The sequence below is a fragment of the Macadamia integrifolia genome, chromosome 7 (assembly GCF_013358625.1).
Source record: "Macadamia integrifolia cultivar HAES 741 chromosome 7, SCU_Mint_v3, whole genome shotgun sequence".
NCBI lineage: Eukaryota > Viridiplantae > Streptophyta > Magnoliopsida > Proteales > Proteaceae > Macadamia > Macadamia integrifolia.
In genome coordinates, this window is record NC_056563.1 from 5,453,215 (window position 1) to 5,466,498 (window position 13,284).

The following is a 13,284-nucleotide window of genomic DNA, read 5'->3' on the forward strand; positions in this document are numbered from 1 at the left end:
TCAAAGGCTAGAAGGAATGCTTGCATTGAAGTTGTTGGCTTCTAAATGGAGTTCATACAAAAGAGTGAGATTGCCTATAAAAGATGGTATTTGTCCTGAAAGTCTATTCCCACCCAAGAACAATCTTTGAAGTTTCAAAAGTTTCCCGATACCCGATGGAATATTACCTTCGAGAAAATTCTGTTCCATGCTCAATGCAGTTAACTTGACGAGATACTCAAACCCAACAGGGATGGTTCCAGATATCTGATTCCCGCCTAGTACAAGTATGGAGAGCTGTGTTGAGAGATTAGCTTTAAAGAAGGAAAGGGGACCCTTAAAACCATTAGATCGTATGTCCAAAGTCTCCAGATGTGTACAATTGAACAAAGGATATACAAAATCGAAATCATTAGCTTCCCCTGTTCCACACTGATTTCCACCAATGACAAATAATTGAAAATTTTGAAGATTTCCTAGGTTGTTAGGGACTGGTCCAACAAAATTGTTATAACCGAGATCAATTGCTTCAAGTGTTGAAATATTAGAGATGGAATTCGGAATGCCCCCTAAGAAGAGGTTAATTCCAATATATATTTCATGGAGATTTGGAAGAGTGAAGCTTATGTCTCGTGGATGGCTCCCATGTAGTTGGTTTTGTACAACAGAAACAACTTTGAAAAATGAAAGATTGAATAATGAGGGAAGGAACATGCCAGATAACTTGTTTTCAGAAAGTGATAGATAATGTAAGTTTGTTAGCCGACCAAGGGATTCTGGAATGCTTCCCTACAGTTCATTTCCATTCAAAGAAATAATATGGAGGGAGGAAACGTTCCCCAAAGAAACTGGAATTTCTCATGCTAGGCCATTAAGATCAATAGCAAATATCTCCAGCTCTGACAAAGACATAAGTTCATCTGGTATCTTCCCGGTGAGATTGTTAAGGGTGAAGTAGATTTCTCTTAGACGAGTGCAATTGGCCAAGCTGGTAGGAATTTCTCTGTCCAGAATATTGTTTGCAAGATCAATAATCGAATAAGATTACCAATTTCTTGGGGGATTTTGCCATGGAACCTATTGTTTTCAATGTTGAGGATTTGTAGAAAAGAGAGATTACCTAGTGAAGGAGATATGTAACCACCCAAGCCCTTCCCAGTTAAATTCAAGTTGATAACCCGTTGATGATGGCTGCCACAGCTGACCCCTACCCAGTCGCAGAAATAGTTGGAATCATTCCAAGAATGTAGTGCTTGATATGGATCATCAATTTGTTTCTTTAACTCAAGCAATGCAAGTTGATCTCTCTCATTTCCTACGATCCTTCTACCAGTGATGGATTCTAGCCTCAATGAGAACCCAAAAAGAAGAATGAAAACTAGAAGCTGGACTGCCATTAGAATCAAATTTTGGGACGAAGATACATAAACCATGCAATTTTGAGTTGCAGTAGCTCACTTTCTCTGTTTTGGTCTTTTGAGTAAAGAATTTAAGGGATAGCACTACAATAAACCACGTAAATGTTCCACCAAACGCAAGGCTTTGAATTCAAAGTCTATCCTTCCATTCCACCACCAAGCACGCCAGACCAGACCTTTGAAGTCAAGTCCTTCCTTTCATTTCAAGGATTGAGCTAAATACACACCTACCAAGTTGTTTTGTAGTGATGATGGGTCCTTAGTCCTCAGTCCTCACTGGGATAAAATATCACCTCCTTCATAATGGGTCCTTAGGCTCCGTTTGGTATGTTCCAGAAACGACGTTTCGTATCAAAAACGAAAATTTCAGTTTCTATGTCAAAATGCCATTTTTAAATGAAAATATGGTGTTTCAAAATTTTAGATTTTTATCGGAATGATAGTTCCTTTTTGTGTAAAATGGAACGAAATTGGGAAGACAGAACTCCAAAAGGGAGTTCCGTCCAATCTCCTTTTTTCAGGTTTTTTTTTTTTTTCATTCCAATAGAACGAAAAAACTCCAAAACATTTTTTTAGAACGATACCAAACGGAGCCTTAGTCTTTACTAGCTCAATTAAGGACACAATGTTCTCTACACTTCTCCTATCTTTACTGATACTCTCTTATTCTTTAATTATTTTTGAGTTGAGGTCCCTTGCACGTATGTTCAGGTGAACGTATACTTTGGGCCATATCAATCGTCTCAGAGGCTTACTCTTTCAATTCAATTCTCCAAGATGAAGCTCTTGCCTTACGAGAGGGCATCGGCTCACCAGAAGCCAAAATCGATAATAGGGAGCTAGTGAACCTGCTCAACCAAAGTCAATGAACTCCTCCAATTGAAGTTCGGGAGTATATCCAAGATATCAAACACTTAGTTCTTTAACAGGGGCTGCTCCCAAAGCAGAAGAGAAAATTTTATATGGAAAAGTTATCAAGGATCTTTTTCTTGTCCGTTGATGTTTCTCATTTAAGGATGTGAATTTGAAACCGAAATCATTTATCGAAATCGAATCGAGCTATTTACACCAAAATTGCAAAACCGTCTAGTAGATGGTTCGGTTTTGGTTTTAAGTTTAAGACCAATTAGTTAAATGGGTTGGATCGGTTTTAACAGTTTAACCCATTGGTTTTAAACCGAATTGACACCATGAAAACTGAACCGTTTAAACGGATCCTATTAACCCATATAACGATTAAATATTTGGTTGTTTTAACAAAACATAATGGTTTAATTTAGGGAAGAATTAAGGACCATTGAGGCTGTCCAACAGTCTATTTAATAATTTACTCCTATTATATAGTTATGTAGTTAAATCCTTGCTTGTTCAATGCCTCATTTAATTTGATACAAGATTGAAGCATTTATCAACAAAAGCAAATTTTAGTAAGCATGCGAATAAACTAGCAAACCGATTGCTAACCATTTAGAAACCGTATAAAATAAACTGCGATCAAAACCATTTAAAACTGTGAAACCGATACGGTTTAAAAATCGTCGAACTGAAACCGTTTACTAAACGGTTGCGATTTCAAAAAGTGCAATCGTTTAGTAAATGGTGCGGTTTTAATTTTAGTCAAATAAATATGAACAGAACCGATCCACACCATATACACCGAAACCGAACTGATTAACACCTTTAGTCTCATTCCATCATTTACATGGAAAATTTTACAAAAATTGTAGGTCAAGAATTCGATTTTCGGGCAGGGAAAATTTAATTTTGCATGAAAAATTTTCCTTTTATATATATACACACACACACACACACACCAAGTCTTACTGGCGTTGGAGTAACCTGAAGCACTTCCCAAGCCCAAACCAACCAGAGCTCCAAGTTTTCTTATATTAGTGCAGACGTAACCTGGAGCTCAAAAAACAGTCCATCCGTTGCTTTTTCTGAGGTTGGGCTATTGTTGGTTAAGGAAAGCCCACCCAAGCGCCTTATCAATAATTGTGTTTTTTTTTTTTTGGTAACAAGAAGAGCCCACAGTTGGCCACACAAAGCTTACAAAGAGGCTGGAATGCTGGATACCCACAAAAGGGTAGACCCATGATGAGCCAGAAGGGCCCAAGAGGGCCGAACTTATTAGAGAGGGCTCATGGCAGTAGCATAGCATACATATGGGAGGAGTGTCTCAAACGTGGGACGTGACTAATGCTACCACTACTCCGGATCGGGCTCCACTGTAGCACCATAGGATGTGTAGTCAGTAGTGTATATTCAATGATCAGGAACGTTTAGACATGCAATTTAAGGTATTCTTGGTCATTGAATGTGCATTACAGGGCCTGTAGCGCTACAGGCGATCTCACTTTTTTATTGATCTAAAAATATAATTTTAATAAAATAATATTTTTTTTTTTTTTTTTTTTTGGATTTCTTGAAAAATTTTTGAAGATAATTTTTTGTTTTTCAATTAAAAATTAAAATAACTAGTTATGGGTAAATGATTTTTAAACAATTGTGAAAAAGTACAAGAATAGGAGACTAATGTCATTCTTGAGCATTGTATATTTGTAATGACACGGTTGAGTAGTTTTGGGAATATTACAGACAAAAAGTATGGCAATATTTTCTATTTTAATTATTAAAAAAAAAAATAATTGTGGAAAATGATTTTTTCCTAATATAAAATTATGAAATTCTTTAAGATGACATTAAATTATTAGGGGTTAGTGTTTCCTGTCTAGGAGCTATTGCTACGCATGTTGGAAACATCCACTCATAGGGAAAAAGAGAGGAAAAAAAGATTGTTAGGTTACATGGTGCCTTCTATGCCCAAACATAAGAAGCGTGAAATGATCACCCCACCCCGTGAAATGAAAATTGTCACCCATGTTGTATGCCTCCACACACTCTCATTGATCCCATGCTAGAGTAGGGGCCACACAGTGAGCAGCGATTCCCCTCCCTATTATATATTAGAGATTATTTTTTATTTGCATGCACAATAGATGGCCACAATCAACCCCCTCCATAGGATGATTCCAATGATCATACCTATGATGGGTTGTGCGATTCAACTCATTGAGACTATTGTAAGTTTGTAATAGGGGACGTGTTTCTTGTGGAGGAGGAAGGCCTTGGGTGTGCTTAGGAGCCAATGGGAATGCACACAGAAGCATCAATAGGGGAGGTTTTTCTGTCTTTCATGGGATGGGACGATCATTTTGCTCCCCGTGTGTGTTTGGGTGCATGTGCTACACTCCCCAAATTTATATTTCTGTAAGGTGTAAGGGTGGAAGACTACATGATCCTAATTACATGTTTTTATTAGCATTTATATATGAAATTTGTGAAGTTTGCAAGTAAATTGATACTCGAATCATTTATTAATCTGCCTCTAATGATAGTATGCAAATCTCATGATAAGAATGCGCATTGATCGCACCATTTTCTAGTAATATTGGTTGAACTTGGTTTATGTCTTTTATGTGTAATTTTATTTCGAAAAGCCATGAAACCTAGGTAAATTTATTACAAAATTTCCTCTCATTTGTTAGTGTTTCAGTTCCTACTAGCAGCAACAGAACCACCATGCCATGTGAAAATGAAGAATGGAGAGAGAAAGAAAATAAAAGCAAAAAAGGAAGAAACTTGTCTCCATGGCTAGTTTTCCAGAAGCATAGTAACTAATATTGGCCCATGAATTCAATTGGAGAGGTCAATATTACCTAACTAGCACTAAAAGCTGCTTCTCAGTGACTTTGTCCCACACAGACTTTTTAGTAGCCTCAACCTCTAGGAGCAAACCCAGTCCTTGTTCAGTACTGACAAAGTCATTCAGAAGAAGAGTTTCCAGCCATGTCTAACAAACTGATACCCATCATTAGTAAAGATTCACAATAAATTATCAGCCAACCTTTCATTCAAAATCCTTTTAAAGCCCATCTTTCTCTACTGTATTTTGAACATAACTTGATTGTCCAGTTATGGCTCTTAAGAAGTGCAGCATTCTTTTATCTTTTTTTTTTTTTTTGGTAAGGTAGCATTTCTTTTATCAAAGAATGAGGATGATGATAATCAATTCCTTTAACCCTTTTGTTTTCCACCTCATAGAGGTCTTGATGTAGGTATGTAGCTTCCTTCCCTTCTGTGAGTCTCTCTCTCTCTCTCTCTCTCTGGTTCTGAACACAGTAAGTCCTTGTCTTTTTACATGCATATATGGTTAGTTCATTTATATGGGGAATAAACATACAATACCCATTTGGTCATTCAGTACTTTTGTGTCCGAACAAAGTTAAATTTGGGCTTCTAGAACACAATAGGGCATGTAGCATGCACCATTGATGAGTGAATATGTGCTTGTCAAATCAAGAAAAGTCAAGAAATGTAGGAGGGAATACATTCAATTCCTGAGAGAGATGTGGAAAGCAGAGGAGGATTCTCAAGGGAGGAATTTACTTGATAAACTAAGTAAGCCTGTGATGGAAAAGGGTGGAAGAGGAGAAAAGGAAGAAAAAGGATGAAGGAAAGGAGCGTGTGAAGTCCATTGAAAAAGGGCATGTGTTGCCAAAGAGTGAGACAAGAAAACAGGAATCGGGCTTCAGTTGCACGCATGCTCTTCCATAAACCAACACTCTCTGCAACCCTTTCCCTTTCCAAATCCCCCTACAAAAGTGAAAAGTGACTCTCTCTCTCTTGGGTGTTCAGACACGCCAACCTGTTTTTTCCAACAAAACGCCATTAAATCTGTTTTTGGGTTTTGGGGTTTGCCATACCTTATACAGGGATTGGATTCCAGCCATACAAGATCAGACCCAACTGACCCTGGTCTCATGCCTAATTGAACCAACCCCAATAAACACAACATGCCTAATTGAATCAGGATCTTTTCCCTCATTTCCTCATTTTTCCTTTTCCTAGAACCCAAAAAACACAACCACAACCCCACCAAGTCAGCAATGGTAACTGGCCAAAACCAACATCAATTGCTGCAAGGCTGATGGTAAAACAAAAGAAACACACTTGAAGCATATGGCATGAATGTGACAAGACAGCAGAAGCTCTAATTGGGTCCCACATGTCAATAGGTCTACTGTTGATTGGGACCCACCCTTGACTAGGGGTTCGATGACAGACCGTTTAGTGGGAGCCAGATAATCTAGTCGGCAGCTTTTAGGGTTTTTAAAGTTCTTTCATTAGCAGAAACAGTACCATGCAAGGCACTTGCCCTTGAATTAGAGAAGCTAACAAATCCATTCCCATGTCATAAACATCTTAAACATTTATTACAGTTCATAAGGAGACATAGGTCGGCTCCTAGGAATCAAGCTCTCAGTTTCCCTTATATATATATATATGTATATATATATATCATACCAAGCTTCTCCCCATCTCAGTGGAACTGAAGTGAACAAGAGAGTTAGAGACTCATGGCAACTAATCAAGGAGTCTCCCTGACAAAGACAGTATCTGTCTACCCCAAATCTCTGCACTCTCCAACACTGCTCAGTCTCTCAAATCTAGATAGACAATGCCCAAAACTTATGTACTTGGTCTTGTTCTACAATCCATCTCGTAATCACCATCACACATCAGTTCAGTCACTGTTCCAGGCCTTGAAAAGGGGACTGGAAGAAACTTTGTCTGTCTGGTTCCCAGCTTCTGGGAGGCTTACCTTTAACCAAACTGATGGAAAGCTTGACCTCTTGTGTAACAATGCTGGTACAGTTCTAGTTGAGGCATTCACACAGGTGAAGATCTCAGAGCTTGGAGATCTTCCACAGTACAATGAGTTTTATGAAAAACTTGTTTTCAAGCCTGTATTCAATGGCAATATCTATGAGATGCCTCTGGTTACTGCTCAGGTGAGAAAACATGAGATTAAGTGTAAAATTATCATACTGGTCTTAACTAATTACAGCAATCAAAGACTAAATTTTTTTCCTTTTGGATCTTGAAATGGTGTCATGTAGGTCACAAGGTTTGGTTGTGGAGGGTATGCGGTGGGTGTCGGTTCAAGCCATGCTTTATTTGATGGACTATCAACCTTCACTTTCCTTAATGCGTGGGCAACTAAAACTACCACGAGAGCAGATGAAAGATCAGGGCTTCGCGAAGCAGTAGTACATGAGAGAGGTCCCTTCTTGGTTGGTTATCGTCAAGTCCAAAACCAGATTGCCAGGTTGAATAACAACCCGAATTCGGTGACAAGCGTTGCAGCCTTCAATCATCTACATCAATTAATTAAACAGGCAGCTTCTGAGCCAATGCTTGGAGGGTGCAAGTTCTCTGAGATTGGGAGCTCAAATCAGGAGTCTTCTTATATACTGAGTACCTTTCATGTAGGAAGTGCAATGGTGGAGAGCCTGAAGAGGAAAATTAGCAGCCATGAATGTTCATCTTTTGAGGTTATGGCAGCCCATCTGTGGAAGGTAAAATCCTGAAATCTTTTCTGCATTGAGGAGATAAGTATCTACTTGAGTTTGGATAGAGCTTAATATTATCATACTAAAACTAAAGCTCATGCATGCATGATCTCTTTTTTCTCACAACCACAAACTTGTACATGCACACACATACATGAGAAATACTTTAAACTAGTTGGGTTTTAATTTCTTAAGCTCTATCTTAATGAAACTAATTGGGTTCCCAGTTCTGCCAGTGGTGTCTCTAATTTAGAGGTCTGTTTTAGTTTTCAAAGACAGTAATAGATTTATAGTTTTTCTACTTTATGAAGGATGTGGTAGAGAATGTTAGGATTTGTTAGATGTGGTTTTTGTTTACCCTCTGGATCTGAATGGAATGATGAAGTCTTGGAAGTCAGAAATACAATATAGGCCAGTTGACTTAGATTCTTGATGCAATTAAGGGGAGCTTAGATCAAACTTGACATGGGATCTTGCATCAAAGTCTTCCCCACCTCTTTAAATCCCTATTTCTTGAAATGGATTTTGACAAAATATGGTGTCGATGGAAGGGAAAAGGTCCTGATGACCTGGGATAGGAAAGAAGATTTGCAGATGGAAATACGAGGATCATGAGCTTGATCTTCCAAGATACAGAACCACAGAAATTATAGAATACCTATATTTTACAATGTCCAAGAAGAGAGAGAGAGAGAGAGAGAGAACACTTGAATAATGTTATGCAACTACCTTTAAACTCTTAGAATTTTATACTTCAAGGTGTCAGATGAGCTCTTCTGCTGTGTTAACCTGAGTTATGAGCTGTCCCTAGAATTATTTGGTCATGACTACTTCCATCAATTCTGTCTCTAGAATTATTTGGTCATGACTACTTCAAGAACAACTGTTTTGTTTGGGTTTCTTCCTGTTACAATATTGTTTTTTATCAGAATCATTAGCAAGCTTGGTTGTAATGTACTCTCTCTCTCTCTCTCCTCTGGGTAGAGTGTACGGGTATTAAGCTTGGAATTCTACTGATTAGATGAGTTTATTGTGAAAATTGCCTCTTTGAAGGACTTCCTAAATGGTCCACCATTTTGATGTAATTACACTGATGATGTGGCAATTTCGATCTTTGGACAAAGAGAACATTGTGGGATTAACCATATGTCAAATTTCATAACCTAATTCAATCAAATACCCTTCCGTAAACTAGCATGCATCCTCATATTCCAACCACTACCGTGTACTCTCCCTAGCCTTGATTTTTTCAAAATTCTATTTTTCTACTTGGCAAACTTAGATAAGACTAAAATAGGATTGAAACTTGATGTGTGAGCAAACCCTACCCACAAAAATCTGAACCTTATCTGATCTGCAGAGAGGGTGGGCCTTGGCACAACGATAAGATTGCTCCCTTGCGATCTAGTGGTCGCAGGTTTGGGTTAGAAAACAGCCTCTTTGCAAAGTAGGGATAAGACTGCATACGTTATGAATTTAGAGCCTCGTGCACTGTGCATGTCGTTTTTAGATGAGGCTGCCAAATTGAACCACGTAGAAAACCTTGGTCAACACCAAACCCATCAAGTGTGCATGAATCTCTCATCTTTTTCATCATTTTATTTTATTTTACGGAATCTCTTGCACCTTTGTTATTGTTTCACATGTTCTGCTTCCTTAAATTTAGGCTCGGACCAAGGCCATGGGACTCAGGAAGGGGAGAATGGTGTGCCTGCAGTTTGCGGTAGATGCAAGGAACAAGATGGTGCCACCACTGCCCAGAGGCTTTAGCGGAAACGCTTATGTTCTTGCTTCTGTATGTTGCACAGCAAGAGAACTAGAGGAAGCAAGCTACGACAGTACTATTGAAAAGATAAAGGAAGCTAAGAGATCCATTAGCAATGATTATGTGAAGGCTTATATTGAGGCTCTGGAAGCACCACAGGCTACGCTCCCTCCACTGAATGAGCTAACGATAGTTTCTGATTGGACGAGGACACCTTTCCACAAGGTGGATTTTGGACATGGAGAAGCAACTTACGCATCTCCATTGGTCCCTCCCCTTCCTCAGGTTGCATACTTCATGCAGAACCCACATGAAACAAGGGGGATTGATTTGAGGATTGGTTTGCTTCCCCAATACCTGCAAGCTTTCTCTCACCACTTCCTCACCAAACCATAGTTGTGAAGGCAGCTAGGCGACCATGGCAGGGGGTGGGGGGTAACCAAGGCACCCTTATGGCGAAGGAAGCTTGGACGCCTAGGCGGTGCCTTGACAACTATGCACCAAACTGCAATAAAATTCAGAACCCAATCAGTATTGTACTAACTTCTGAGGTTTATTATAACATACATGTCTCTTTTCTATCTTTTCTTGTTCAATATCCAGCAAGAAAAAGCATCATCCAACGAAATCAAGCAATAGAGCATCAAAGAATCCACAGCCATTCTTTCTTCCTTGGTAATGAATTTCTTATTCACCCAAAACAAAAGAACCCACAACCAATTGTTGATGAGTGAATCTGAATGAAGCTATGACTAAAAAGAATTAGTTGGAAGCATTAGCCACTTTATAGACATTAACTTTGTACATGGTTTATGATGAATGGAATCATCGAACCTTGGATGGTTGAGGGGATTCACATGCCAATGTTCATGTCAGAAAAGAGAACAGGGGGCATGGACAGGATAGAGGAACAGGAAAGTAAATCCCATTTGGAACTAAAGGAATAAAATTTATCAACATACAGAAATACATAATAGAGAACACTACATGATGATACAAACTCCCCAAGGAACGCATCTATATTGTTGCGATCCCTTCTTGCTAAAAGGAGCAGTTCTCCAAGTTTCACATACAAGTTCTAAGAGGGTAAACTTCACATCCAATGTCTCCTCCATCCATAAACTTCGTTTCCTGTTGTTCCTGCATTTCAGTAACTCAATCATGTCATCAATCTAATTAATTGGGAGAAAGAAATGATTGCAATGGAAATAATGGATTGTAATACCCATAAAACCTGTGAAATACCCGAGATAATTTCAAACTGGGTTTTCAGATAAACACACGATGACATGTTGTTACAACCATACTGAAATAAAAAATAAAAATAATACATAGTACGTAATCTATATTTATAGGACAAGAATGGTAGTGTTTCAAAGAAAATGTGCTTAAACCAACTAAAAAGAGGCAACATGGTTCTGTAGCAGTACAATTTACTTTTAACATGTGTATACAAAAACATCACATTTTGACAGTTGATCCTACAAGTGTACAAAGTAATTGCACTGAAACCAGTGAACAGATTCCATCCAGATCCTGAGTTCTTCTAGAATAAAAAAGCTTTGTATGATACTAAAGAATAAAAAAGCTTTGTATGATACTAACTCCGGGTAAAAGAATGGAACCAGAGCATGTATAGTATGAGACCTTGTCAAATTAGAAAAAAAACAGTCATTGGAAGGATCGGAGGATAATTTAAGGCATTGCTATTTAGTAGATATAACCCAAGCAGTTGGGGTAAGGCTTAGATAATGGTGAGGTTAGATAATAACACAATCTAATAACAACATAATGGCAGACATTGCAAACTTACTGTAAGGAGGTGGCAGCCATTTGACAGTTCCTGCATCGGAGACAACCTTCAAATCATATTCACTGTCCATAAATAATTCAGGAGCAAAGTAATTAATATATAGCTGTTATCTGCACAAAGGGCAGATGAAAATCCTTTTTGAGACTCAATTTTTATCACGTACAAAATCAACTGATTTAAGTTGTATTGACATGTTCTATCCAAAGAATACCAACATCTCTCTCTCTCTCTCTCTCCCCTTGTTTTCCCCCTATTGTGTGCATATTTGTGGAAGAAATGGCAGTTAAACAAGGAACAGAAGCAGAGATTCTAACAGAAAACAGAAAATGAAGCCCTTGAAGAGGCTAACAGCCCGCCCTTACTAATGATTTAATCTTGCAAAATGTCCACTGAAGAAGATCTCACATTCAGAATTGTCTCATAAACCAAATCAGGAGAGGTTCTACCCAAAAAAAAATCAGGAGAGTTCATTCTATGCTTGTTCTCAAACATTCTATCAACATATCTTGCTCTTTTGAGCTGAGGTCTTATAAGCAATTGCATCCTTCCTAAATAAATTATTACCAATTAATCAATCATATGACCTAACTGTTCACTTTGTAAATTCCTCTAGTAACCCTCCTTGTATCTTCCTTAACTGATTCCTCTCACTGTTTGTTTAATCAAATCATATTCTTGAATGTAAACTGGTACACAGGCAGTAGGTTGGCTCACCTAACAGATGTGGGACAGCTCCTATTCATAATAGAACCAAACAGATGAAAGTGCTAAAACTAAAGTGATTTTCCAGCATTTTCAGATAAACCTATACATCCTTATCCACCACTACTTAGATTGTAAGGCAGAAAATTCTCTCTCTTACACAAATTTTTTCCAATAAGTTAAAAATGGCATCCTAATTTAACAAAATAACATAGGGAATAATTACCTCCCCCTACACATCAACAGGCATTTCTCTCTCTACTTCATCTCAGCAATATTAAGTTTTTCACACTATGTCATCTGACTTATCTTGAAATTTATTAACTGAGATCTAGTGGTATCCTGTTGAAATTTGACCGTTAGATCTGTCCCACGTGTAGCCATTATACTGGAATCACCCCCTTCATTAGTGGGCCCATTACAAGCCAGTCAGATCTGATCGATCTACATCATAACTCAAAACAGTAACATACTAAAAACAGCAGATACCATAAAGAGAATCCTGGTGCACAAGTCTCCCACTACTGCAGGGTCTGGGAGGGGCAAATGTATGCAGCCTTACCCCCGTTTCATGGAGAGGCTGTTTCCATGTTTTGAACCCGCAACCTAGTGCTTGCAAAAGTGCAACTTAACCATTGAGCCAAGGCTCACCCACTAAAAACAGCAGATATCACATTTACTGTAAATTGCAAAATATAATTTATCATATAGTAAAGCTCAGAATTACTGGTGTTAGTAAAAAAAGAATTCAATCGCATGGTAAATTAACATTCAGCTGCCTAGCGTAGTTGGTGAGCTGTGGTGTGCAAAAATCCCATGCTTACCAGGAGGTCTCGAGTTCAAGTCTCCGGGCTGTTACCTACTTCCCTCCCTACCTATCAAAAAAAAAAAAAAACACTGAGAGGCTGGTTTCCATGTTTTGAACCCGCAACCTAGTGCTTGCAAAAGCGCAACTTAACCATTGAGCCAAGGCTCACCCAGTAAAAACAGCAGATATCATATTTACTGTAAATTGCAAAATAGAATTTATCATCTAGTAAAGCTCAGAATTATTGGTGTTATTAAAAAGAATTTAATTGCATGGTAAATTAACACAGTTACAGAAAGATGCGCTATCTCCATTGCCACAGACTCTCAAGAAATGATGAAGCCTCCAAGATCCCCCTCATGTCACGATACCACCCAAATCTG

At 38.4% G+C, this 13,284-nt stretch overlaps 3 protein-coding genes across 11 annotated transcripts in view; 1 reads left to right on the forward strand and 2 right to left on the reverse strand.

Annotated features, from left to right (window-relative positions):
* LOC122084221 (LRR receptor-like serine/threonine-protein kinase EFR) lies at positions 1–1,376 on the reverse strand. The gene is made up of 2 exons (XM_042652305.1): positions 1,100–1,376; positions 1–653 (listed from the first exon to the last, which is right to left on the reverse strand). Exons 1-2 carry the CDS (start codon positions 1,374–1,376, stop codon positions 1–3), a joined length of 930 nt encoding a protein of 309 aa, XP_042508239.1.
* Positions 1,377–6,679: 5,303 nt separating this feature from the next.
* LOC122084112 (brassinosteroid-related acyltransferase 1) lies at positions 6,680–10,161 on the forward strand. Its single transcript, XM_042652180.1, has 3 exons — positions 6,680–7,252; positions 7,361–7,819; positions 9,480–10,161. Exons 1-3 carry the CDS (start codon positions 6,818–6,820, stop codon positions 9,972–9,974), a joined length of 1,389 nt encoding a protein of 462 aa, XP_042508114.1. The 5' UTR covers positions 6,680–6,817; the 3' UTR covers positions 9,975–10,161.
* A 179-nt stretch (positions 10,162–10,340) lies between these two features.
* The window catches only part of LOC122084110 (two-component response regulator ORR22-like), a 7,764-nt gene continuing 4,820 nt past the window's right edge, over positions 10,341–13,284 (reverse strand). Inside the window, exons 6-8 of one of the 9 annotated variants that reach the window (XR_006141834.1) lie at positions 12,918–12,964; positions 11,392–11,453; positions 10,341–10,718 (exon numbers count right to left, since the gene is read on the reverse strand). Coding sequence is in view for 3 of the 9 variants with exons in the window: in XM_042652177.1 (XP_042508111.1) it covers positions 10,644–10,718 (75 nt within the window). In the remaining 6 variants the exon portion in view is untranslated. Of the gene's footprint in view, positions 10,719–11,391; positions 11,502–12,917; positions 12,969–13,284 lie in introns of all 9 variants that reach the window. The other 8 variants (XR_006141835.1, XR_006141831.1, XR_006141832.1 and 5 more) reach the window with 8 other exon arrangements.